This window comes from Hakea prostrata, chromosome 10 (genome assembly GCF_041222555.1).
Source record: "Hakea prostrata isolate BN-2017 chromosome 10, UWA_Hpros_2, whole genome shotgun sequence".
NCBI classification, from domain to species: domain Eukaryota; kingdom Viridiplantae; phylum Streptophyta; class Magnoliopsida; order Proteales; family Proteaceae; genus Hakea; species Hakea prostrata.
This window is the reverse complement of record NC_142609.1, coordinates 6,337,236-6,348,356: the sequence shown is the minus strand read 5'-3', so window position 1 is coordinate 6,348,356 and position 11,121 is coordinate 6,337,236. Positions and strand designations below refer to the sequence as shown.

Here is an 11,121-nt window from a genome sequence, read left to right as displayed (position 1 = left end):
AATCTCAACCCCACTTGAACAATGCAATTAGAGATGTTTGACACTGAAATTAGAAAATATTGTTCTTGATCCTGCAATTAAGAAGTTATATGATAGATTTTGCAATAAGGGTCTCATTTATCAAAGTCAACTTTACACTGATAGTAATAAAACAAGCTCACCATTTATTTCCATAGTTCAACTTATTTTGTTTCCTCTTTAAATATGTAAGAGGAAGAAACCTAGAAGTCTTATCCTGACTCTGAATTTTTGAACACAATTCTAGGAATAGCTTTAAGATGGAGGTCACCATCAATGTGGAGGTTGATCATGGTTTTATATGTTACTGGTTTCTTTTCATCTGCTAATTTGAACCGAAAGCAGTGAAGAAGGACCATGGCAATTATTTTCATCTGCAGATAAGCAAATTCCTTCCCCAAACAGATTCGAGGTCCGGCCTGCACATCAAAGTAACAAATAGATAATATGATAAACTTGGTAGAGTAAAAGTTGGTAATCAGTAAAGGTTAATTTGAGAGTAATATACTAACATGAAATGCCACAAATTTGAATGGTGATTCTGGCTGGAAAACTCCATTGTTGAGCCACCTCTCAGGTTTGAATTCCTTGGCATCATCTCCCCATAAATGAGTCATCCTGCCCATGGGATAAGCCAAGTAGTACACAGTATCTCCTTTCTTCACTCTAAAACCATCAGGAAGAACATCATCTGCTTCTGCACATCTCCCATCCTGTCATTTTGCCACCATTAATGAATCATAAAATCAATTTAAGTTCATCAAGATTGTGAATGTAGAAATTAAACTCTCAGAGATTAGTAAGTCACCATGGGGACAGAAGGGTAGAGCCTCAAAGTCTCTGCTAGAGTTGCATGGAGATAATGCATCTTTTGTAGTGCTGGTTGAGTTAAACATTCCACAAATGCATTGATATTAGTTTCTTTCTCCTTATAATTGATGACTTCTCTTACTTCTTCTGCAATTTTCTCTTGTATCAGAGGGTGCTTGCAGAGCAGGTAAAAAAACCAGGAGAGTGTGCCTGCTGTAGTATCTTTTCCAGCCATCATGAAAGTCATAATTACATCTCTGAGATACTGATTGGTCATGTTCTCTGGATCTTTCATGCTTTCCAACAGAAACCTTGAAAGTATGTCCTTCTTGTCATTCTTGAATACGATAAACAACACTCAAAACATTCAGTAATAGATTAAAAATGATAATCAAAATGAACAGTGAAAAATATCCACTCACATAGTTTTGTTCCTCAAGCATCTGTTTCCTCTTGTTATTGATTACTTCAAACACAAAATCATCTATTATCTTTAATTGCTTTTTAAGAGCTCTTTCAGACCCCAAATTAAGAATCCTCTTCAATTTCCAAGAGGGATCAACATGGCGCCAGAATGTTAGTCGACTTGCATCATCAGTAGCCTTGGCGAATGCTTTCCCCTCTAGGCCTGAACCTTCCAAGCAGTTCAAATCCACCCCAAATCCAACTTTGATTATAGAATCCAGAGAGCATTTCATCAACAAGCCCTAAAACCCCAAAATACAAATGAAATCCAAAAATTAAAAGATTAAAAAAAAATTGATGAATTTTCTATTAAAATTTAATTGGCAATAATGGGTTCTTCGGTACTTACTTGAATGTCAAATGTTTGATTCAAAGCTACAAACCCCAAAATAGTTTCAGCCAATTTGGCAGAATTTCTTCTGAACACAGAGCAGCTGAAATCAGTGAGGACTCTGGTAGAGAACTCAAAACTTGCAATCTTCCTCTGTTGACGCCATTGATCACCATTAACATTTACGATTCCATGACCAAAGAGATCTTCCAAGATTTCCTGGAGGTAGGATCCCCTTCTGTAATTGTCAAAATTGGTTTTGAGTATGTATTCAACAATTTGAGGGTCTGTAGTGTAGAGCTGGCTCTGGGTAGGAACTAGAATACGGAAGGTTCGATGCTTGAGGGCAACATCGGTGTAATAATCGTGAAGGCGATTGAAATGGAGTATTTGATGGAAAATGGTGCCCATTAGAGGAGGATACTGAGGCTGCTTAGGTGAATTATCCATGAGAAATTTTAGTAGAAAATCACAGAAACATATGAGAAAAATGCAGAATGAAACAATCACAACGCTCACTGCCGCAGATTCCAAATCCATCCCTGAAACAAGAAGTTTGAATTGCTTACTTTGATGTAAGCTTCTCAATGTATTTATCACATCAGAGGGTTTATATCTAGGACTTTTATCAGAAGAACAAATTATATGTAGAACCTTTGGGTTTGTAAACTATTATATTTACACCCATAGAATTTGTTATATTACAAACAGCACTTCGTGTCTAACGTGGTTAGTTTTAAAATAAAAAATGACATATTTACCCTTTTTACATTTTCTTACAATTGAGTAAAAATCTAAAAAATAATAATAATAAACTTCATATCTGAACCCTCTTTTTTTTTATTTTCTTTTTTCTTTTTTCTTTTTCTTTTTTCTTCTTCTTTTATCAAAAGTTTTTTTTGGTCTTTTTGGTCTTAAGGCTTTTATCAAAAGTTGAAACGGGTCTTTTGGTCTTAAGGTAAAAGAAGGTAATTTTGAAAATATATCAGATGATGGTCAATCATTACTTAACCGCATTACTCAAGCAATAGGGGTGGATTTGATGTATAATTTGAAATAGAGGGATTAAACTTAATAAAACAAATTTCATAGGGTTTAGATATAATAGTTTAAAAACTACAGGGGTGTCTATGTAATTTGTTCCTACAAGAATAAAAGATTAAGAGGTCACGTGAAATTCTACAATATTACTCCGTTGCATGAGGTAAAGGAGTCATTAATGTAGCATTTATGAAATTCTACGATATTCCTCCGTTGCATGAGGTAAAGGAGTCAGTAATGTAGCATTTAAATTTGATAAAAGGATCAATTTATTATATCTGAGGCTATTTATGAACCATAAATTTGGTAAAAGGCTTTATTTATTATATCTGAGGCTATTTATGAACTATAAATTTGGTAAGCATTTCAATCTTCAAGATTTACAATATCTAGGAGTCTCGATACTCTACCTGTCAGGGTAGAAGGGTAGAAGTTTGTGCTCCTCTTACTTTTTTCTACCATACAATAAGTATCAACTCCACCTATAAATGCTGACAGAATGAATTAGAAGTGGAACTCTCATTAGATCATACGTAAATAGGGGTGTCAATTTATAGTTTGAACCGTTAAAACCGAACCGCACCGGTCCATTATAGCCCGAACCGGTTCAATGATCAAATAGTCATTTTACTACTTAAAATCTAGGTTCTTGATTTCTATAGAATGGGTGGGTTTTTTTTAATGGAAATTGACCAATAGCAACTTTGTTTTCCCTATAATTTTCGTTTTTGTTGTAGGATGCTCAATTGTTTCTTCTTGTTCTTTTTCTTACACATCATAAACCGTTATTCAACCTAAATCTAAACCGTTAGCCCAAACCGTTAGTTAACCCGAACCCAAACCACACCGTTGACACCCTTACACGTAAACCTCATCTCTATTGTGTAATGACCTCTATTATGATAGATAGAATATCCAAACTCAATATACAAGATTCTACAAAAAAAAAATCTAACTCGGTTACATGAAATATTAGGAGTCACTTACATAAGAAAACATTTTTTAAATTTTCAATTGATGTAAGATTTTCAATCTATTTACCATACCAGTGATTTAGAATATCTATGACTCTACAATAGTAGTCAATCCCATAAAATAACAATATTCAATTATTTTGAATTTACTGTAAGCATTTAATCTATTTATCATATATGAGATATTTACAATATGTAAGAAGAATCTACAAGAGTAGTCCGTTATTTAGGATAACATTTTAGATTTTGAGTTTGAGATTTGAAATTACCACCTTGGGAGTTATGGGTTTTATTGTTGATTCGTCCTGTCATGCAAGTGTCTCATTCGAGAATTACATTAGAAGGGATGTGAACAAAGGAGAAGTATAGTCTAGTTTGGTTATTATTAGGTTTTTTTTTTTTGGTTACAAAAGGGGGTCAAAAAGACCCAAAAAATCAAAACAAATCAAACTAGAGCACAACTCTAGATCTTGAGACAATCCTCTCTAAGGATGTCTGTCATTTTCTGTGGGGGATCATTGAAAAAGACCAGATCATCTCTTCCAATTTGCCGCCTCTTAGACAACCAATCAGCAGCCTTGTTATTTTGACGCCTCACATGACTAAATCTAACATGGCCTCGAGAAGCATATAGGCTTCGAATTTCAGCAACTAATCTTCCCATCGATCATTGCTCGTTAACTTCTGGTTCCAGTAACCTTATGGCCTTCAGCGAGTTTGATTCTATATGGAGTGGCCATGCTCCCATATCCAACGCTACCTTTACTCCGTCTTTGAGTGCGCGCAGTTCCGCCTCTACTACATAGCATAGAGGAATCTTGATAGCAAATCCTCCTCTGAACAGGCCTTCTTGATCCCGAATCACCCCAGCTAATTGAGCGTAGCATTCCTTCACTTTCACAGCAGCATCCGTGTTGCACTTAAACCATCCTCTTCTAGGGCATGTCCACCCTAAAACTTCCAATTCTTTACTTGGATCAAGAACAGGGCTTCGGCATGTTGTCCAAGCTTCCTTATTGGCTCGATAAAATTTTTCGATAATGAGCAAACCATTCCCTGGTCTGGAAAATTTTTTTTTTCTTTTTTACTTCCGCTAAAAGGGTCATTTGTATTAAAAGGAAAAAGATTAAACAAAATCATACAATCAAGGAACCAATATTTAATCTCGCAACATTAGTTGCCCCCAGTTACATCCAATCTCACTGTTTCCAAATCACAAAAACAAATAATAGAAATCAAAATCTGAAGTGAGAACGTCTAGACCAAGTTCACTCTTTATCGTTGTTGTCCAAGATGTATTAACATCTGAAGAACTTAATCTCGCAACCCGATTAGCCAAGAATTCAGCGGCTTTATAACAATGGGAAAATTTTCCAAGGTCTACTGCAAGAAATGACTCAACAATAGAAAATTTTCCAAGGTCTACTACAAGAAATGACTCAATACCTCTCCACCACTACAAAAAAAAAAACCAGGGAATATTCCTTTGCTGAATCAATACCACAACAGCTACTAAGTCACGCTCAATCCATAGCCATGGTACATCAAATTTTACTGCCCACTCTATACCCTGTGTTAGTGCCTTCATTTCTACCTCAAAATTTATTTTAATGCCCAAAAAATAGTTGAAGTTAAAAAGAACAACTGCTTACTCATCTCTAGCTAAATAAGCCAGCTGCACTAACCATGCTAAGATTGTCCAACAAGCAGCCATCCACATTTAACTTAATCCACCCTACAAAAGGCAATACCCAGAAAATTCCTTGAAGTGGACTAGAGCTCTTAAGAGAGATTTTCAGACCCATTGCCCACAGTTGGGCAAAAACCACTGGAGATACATTTTTTGTATGAATTGCATAATCATGATGAACGAGGTCAAAGAGATGATTCTTGTTGAGTTTTTATTTCTTCGCTATTTACAAATAAACACAATTCCAGAAACTTGAGGATAGAATATTGCACATACAAAATAATAATAATAATAATAATAATAATAATAATAATAATAATAATAATAATAATAATAATAATAATAATAATAATAATAATAATAATAATAATAATAATAATAATAATAATAATAATAATAATAATAATAATAATAATAATAATCTTTTTGGATTACTAACGTGAAGAGAAAATTTTCTTTTTGGAACAAACAATTTCTTATATATTAGGAATAGAGGTATTACATAATATAGCATAGAGAAAATCAAATTTACAACCTTAGCAACTCAAATGGCTCATTGACTACTGATTGTATGACATATGCTCAAGGTAAAAATAGATTTTTATTTTTTTAACGTTATTAATCTGAAATAGAATCCAAGCACAGTTCGGTTTAGTCTTCTTTACAAAGTTCTTTGTTTCTTATTTTATGTATCTTTACCTTATGGTAATTGAAACCATTAGCTATCGAATTTATTTCACTTTACATTTTGTATATAAATCATGCAGAATTTATAGGACATCGGTATTAAAAATATACATATAGTATGATGTTTTTTTTTTTTTTTTGAAAATGTAGCTTGTTACTATGGGGTGGGATTTAAATTACTAATATACGCCGCCAAGTGGATGCAAACTCAGGATCTCCCTGTGGGAGGGCAGGTTTTTAACCGCTTGACTAACCCATCATCGGCCATATAGTATGGTGTTGATATTTGATATTTTTTCTATTCCGGTTGACACCCTTAAATTGGTGCAAAAGTCATTTGGTCAAAAGAGAATTCCTTTACATCAAGGAAAATGATAGAGATTTAATGCTGTGTATGGCGAGGATGGAACAAGTGGTTGAGGTTGAAATCTCAACCGCTCATTTTGTATGTTTTTATTTTTATTTATTTTTCAATCATACCTACCTGTAACGTAAAAGAATTCAAAATTAGTGGTCTAGATTTTGAGCTTGACCATTCCTTCGATTGTGGTCATATGTAGCTCAATGCGTAGCAGTGTAGTTGAGCCGTAGAAAAAAAAATTTCGTCGCCTGAGAGATTCGAACTCTCGCGGGGATACCCCATGTACTTAGCAGGCACACGCCTTAACCACTCGGCCAAAGCGACTTGTTGTTTCAAGAGTTCGGTTCATTTTGCTCCCATAAGAAAGCTTCGGACACTCCAAAGTGCATTATATAATATCAAATATCTAGAGATTTCAAATCTATAAATTTCAAATCTATGGAGTCATAATTTATAAAATTAAATGTTTGGTTGTGGAATGAAATTTGTGGATTCATCCTAAAAAACTATTTGATCAACATGATTTTTGTGAATGTGCAAATGTATAGCTTTTTTGAAATCTTTGGATTTCACCATTTACCCATAAATCTACAGATTCACGTTTTTAGTGTAAAAAGGTGAATCTCTAGATTTCATGAATCTAGAGATTTTTACAACCAAACGGGTAGAATTCTCAGATTCATGAATCCAGAGATTTGAAATCTCTAGATTCATGTAACCAAACAGGCCCTTATAGCTAACATTTGATGCATCGATTGGCATTCTCTCTGGGAAAAAGTTGTATTTGTGTACACACATGAAGAATATTGAGATTGCACGTGTTGGTGTTGTTATGGGAAAAAAAAATACTCGAACCGAGTTCGAACCAGGACTAAAAATCAACCCAAAATGACACACATCTCACGGTCAAATGAATAGGCTAGCACAAGCCGTTAGATCAGGACAAAAGGATCAAACAGTTAGGAAAGGGAAGAAAACAGATGATGACAAGTATAAATAGGGAAACGAGAGGCAATTCAGCTAATTAGAGGATTCATTTTTTCATTTCTATCGTCTTAAAAGAAAGGGAGTTCTTCCTGTACAATTTGAAATCTACAAATCCTCTAACTAACTTGATCGTCGGAGACAGATCACCGATCACAGTGATCGGCTTTGTGTTTAACAAATACTGTTATTAGTGTTTGCGTGTTTGCAGGATTCCTGTCACACAGGTATTCAGCATATCAGATTGGATCGAACAACTCTGGTCTAAGTCAAATTGGATTACTCTGGTGTTGGAGTTGCAACCTGTCAAATTCTTCACCAACAGGTATCATCAAGGAGCAAGATTTCTCTCTTGAAACCACGTAGGAGATTATACTTACAGTTCTTGCAGATAAAATTGACCTTGCATTTAGGCTTCAAGGTTTGCTTTTGTATAATATCTGTTGCAACTTCAAATTCATCTCACAAAATAGTCAACAAATAGATTTTTGGTCAAGAAATTAAAATTGTTCTGATTGTATAAATTTGAAACATATCAAGACTAGAAAATCTTATTTGGTAGCTCAATTTTCACAAATTGATTCTTTATTTTGCTTAGAAAGGGTGGCAACAGTTTCAAGGTAGTGGCAATGCTAATAGTGGTGTTTGGAAGTGGTTAGGGATGTAAATGAATAATCGAAATCCACTTCCAAATTTGCATCTGCATCCATTTAGGGATATCCGAATCCGTCCGATTATTAGTAGAATGCGGAAATGATATACCCCTTTCTTACCGATTATTATCCGTCCGATAAAATTATCCGATTAAGTTACTTATTTAGATTTATTATTCTTATTTTTATAAATTTCTTACCAATGATATGTGACTATTTTTCTAGATTTTCTACTAAACTAGCTGCCAAAGTTGCTAATTCTTAAATTTTAAACCTAGTCCTCACAAATAAAAAGGAAAAGATGTATACAAATAGTCGAAAACTTATATTCAATTTGTATTCATTTCCATTTAAAAGAATCTACTTAAGAAAATAATTATCCGATTATCATCCGAATCCAATAGAATCCATCCGAAAACTGATAGGATATTATCCGAATACGTCCGAATATAATAAGATGTGGATATGGTGATATCACTATCCAATCTGAATCCGTCCGTTTACACCCGTAGAAGTGGCTGTTGGATCCTAAGAAATCACACCAAAGATGGTCTTGGCCTTATTTAAATGCGACCCAAGCAGGCAGTATTCTGAAATCCTATTCTTAGTTTACAATAATTCTTCATAGATCAACATTTATCAAACATAAACCCTAGGAACTGCACTAAGATGGAGTCCACCATCAATGTGAAGTGTGAGCATAGTTCTGAATGTTACTTTTTTCTTCTCATCTGCTAATTTGAACCGGAAGAAGCGAAGAAGGACCACGGCAGCAATCTTCATCTGTCGATAGGCAAATTCCTTCCCCAAGCAGATTCGAGGTCCAGCCTGCAAAAAAAAAAAAAGAAAGAAACAAATGATCAATATGTTAAATTCAAACATGTTGCAGTCTTGCAGAGTTGAGCAAGGTGCATCTGATGCAAGAGGTTGCGAGAAGAAAAGAAGGAACTTTAGCCAGGTTTGCTTTATAGACTAGATAAAAGTAGTGGCTCCACCATGCTTAAGGGAACTTAGAGGTGATTAGAATTGCTGATGAACATATTGTTTGAGAGTATTAATTATAACTAACATGAAATGAAACAAATTTGAAAGGTGATTCAGGTTGGAAAACTCCATTTTGAAGCCATCTCTCCGGTCGGAATGTCTCGGCATCCTCTCCCCATATGTAAGTCATCCTGCCCATGCCATATGCAAAATAGTAAACACCATCTCCTTTCTTCACTCTGAAACCATCAGGGAGAACATCATCTGTTTCTGCACACCTCCCATCCTGTCATTTTCCCCAGTTAGTAATCCATAAAATCAATTTCAATTCATTAACACTGCGAATATGGTATGCATAAAGGATTTCAATGATGAACCTTCAAGAGGTTAGCAACTCACTATGGGGACAGCAGGGTATAACCTCAAGGTCTCTGTGAGGGCTGCATGGAGATAATGCATCTTATCTAATTCTGCGTCGGTTAAACGCTTCTGAAAAGCGTCAATGTCGGTTTCATTCTCCTTACAATTGATGACCTCTCTTACTTCTTCTGCAACTTTCTCTTGTATGAGAGGGTGCTTGCAGAGCAGGTAGAAGAACCAGGAAAGTGTGCCTGCACTAGTGTCTTTGCCGGCAATCATGAAATTCAAAATTATGTCCTTGAGGTACTTATCAGTCATCCTCTCTGGATCTTTCTTGCTCTCCACCAGAAACCTTGAAAGTATGTCTTCCTTGTCGTTCTTCAAATCAATGTAAGATTGAAAGTTAGAACCCCTTAATAAAAACCTACTGTTCCCAGTGTCGAACAGTAAGAAGAGCAATAATCAAAACAAACAGTAAATGATGATACACTCACAGAGTTTTGTTGCTCAAGCATCTGTTTCCTTCTGTTGCTAATGACTCCAAAAACAAAATCATCCATGAACTTTATGTTCTTTTTAAGGATGCCTTCAGTTCCCAAACTGAGTATCCTCTTCAGCTTCCAAAATGGGTCAACAAAGCGCCTCCATATAAATTGGTTTGAATCATCAAAAGCCCTGATGAATGCTCTTCCCTCTTCATTTGAACCCTCCAAGCAATTCAACTCCACCCCAAACCCAACTTTGAATATAGAATCCAGAGAGCTTCTCATAAACAAATCCTAAACCCAACAAAATATTAAAAACATCAACTAGTTTTCATCACATTTTATCAATTCAATGGGTTTTTGAATACTCACTTGCATGTCAAATGACTGGTCCAAGGCTGCAAAACCCAAAATGGTCTCAGCCAATTTGGCAGCTTTTCTTCTGAACACAGCACAGCTGAAATCTCTGAGAACTCTGGTAGAGAACTCAAAACTGGCAATCTTCCTCTGTTGACGCCATTTATCGTCATTAGCATTAAAGATACCATGACCAAGGAGGTCTTCTAAGATTTCACAGTTGTACGATCCCTTGCTGTATTTGTCAAAGTTTGTTTTGAGTATGTGTTCAACATTTCGAGGATCTGTAGTGAAGACCTCACTGTTGGAAGGACCAAGGAGACGGAAGGTTGGATACTTGCGGGCAACATCCGTGTAGTGATCATAAAGTCTATTGAAATAGAGTACAGGATGGAAGATGGTGCCCATTACAGGAGGATACAGAGGGTTGTTCAGTGATTTACCCATGAAGATTCTGAGTAACAGAATGGAGAGGCATATGAGAAGAAAGAAGATTGAAGCCATTGCAACACCCACTATTGCAGATACTGAATCCATCTCTGCAAGCAACTGATAATGGAAATCTTGTTTGTTATTGTCACTGATGTAGCTGCCACCATTGTTTATTCATTTAAATAGGGAATTCGACCCGGGGTGCAGATTACAGAATCCATGGTAAGTATTCCTAGCCACTTATTTAAAAGTCACGAGGAAATCTACGCCAGACTCCAGCTATGCCAGACAAGACAACTGCATTTAATAAGAGAAAAAGCAAACCCATACGGGTGTCCGCCACAAACGCACGATATAACGAATAAAAAAAAGAAAATTTTCATTATGTAGAAGATAAATAAAAAGACTCATAAGTCATATCTCATAACTATAGCGAATAATTCTTACCCAAAAAAAAAAAAAAAAAACTAATAACCAATAACGACATTT

General features: G+C 35.3%; 2 protein-coding genes and 1 non-coding gene across 3 annotated transcripts; all 3 read right to left on the bottom strand.

Annotated features, from left to right (window-relative positions):
* Positions 1 to 230: 230 nt before the first annotated feature.
* LOC149001747 (cytochrome P450 704C1-like) lies at positions 231 to 2,490 on the bottom strand. Its single transcript, XM_089137167.1, has 6 exons — positions 2,441 to 2,490; positions 1,643 to 2,165; positions 1,251 to 1,535; positions 827 to 1,165; positions 531 to 731; positions 231 to 437 (listed from the first exon to the last, which is right to left on the bottom strand). Exons 1-6 carry the CDS (start codon positions 2,443 to 2,445, stop codon positions 231 to 233), a joined length of 1,560 nt encoding a protein of 519 aa, XP_088993293.1. The 5' UTR covers positions 2,446 to 2,490.
* A 4,129-nt stretch (positions 2,491 to 6,619) lies between these two features.
* Positions 6,620 to 6,701, bottom strand: TRNAS-GCU (transfer RNA serine (anticodon GCU)). The gene has a single exon. It is a non-coding gene; the product is annotated as a tRNA-Ser (tRNA).
* Positions 6,702 to 8,429: 1,728 nt separating this feature from the next.
* On the bottom strand, positions 8,430 to 10,767 carry LOC149001745 (cytochrome P450 704C1-like). Its single transcript, XM_089136736.1, has 5 exons — positions 10,216 to 10,767; positions 9,853 to 10,137; positions 9,398 to 9,736; positions 9,084 to 9,284; positions 8,430 to 8,842 (listed from the first exon to the last, which is right to left on the bottom strand). Exons 1-5 carry the CDS (start codon positions 10,735 to 10,737, stop codon positions 8,654 to 8,656), a joined length of 1,536 nt encoding a protein of 511 aa, XP_088992862.1. The 5' UTR covers positions 10,738 to 10,767; the 3' UTR covers positions 8,430 to 8,653.
* Between the last annotated feature and the right edge of the window lie 354 nt (positions 10,768 to 11,121).

Coding starts and splice junctions, on each gene's coding strand:
- LOC149001747 (XM_089137167.1), bottom strand. Junction 732..826: donor TCTACCCTTCTGTCCCCATG/GTGACTTACTAA, acceptor GCAAAATGACAG/GATGGGAGATGTGCAGAAGC. Junction 438..530: donor TCAAATTTGTGGCATTTCAT/GTTAGTATATTA, acceptor TTTGATGTGCAG/GCCGGACCTCGAATCTGTTT.
- LOC149001745 (XM_089136736.1), bottom strand. CDS start 10,737: ATGGATTCAGTATCTGCAATAGTGGGTGTTGCAATGGCTTCAATCTTC. Junction 10,138..10,215: donor ACCAGTCATTTGACATGCAA/GTGAGTATTCAA, acceptor TGTTGGGTTTAG/GATTTGTTTATGAGAAGCTC. Junction 8,843..9,083: donor TCAAATTTGTTTCATTTCAT/GTTAGTTATAAT, acceptor TTTTTTTTGCAG/GCTGGACCTCGAATCTGCTT.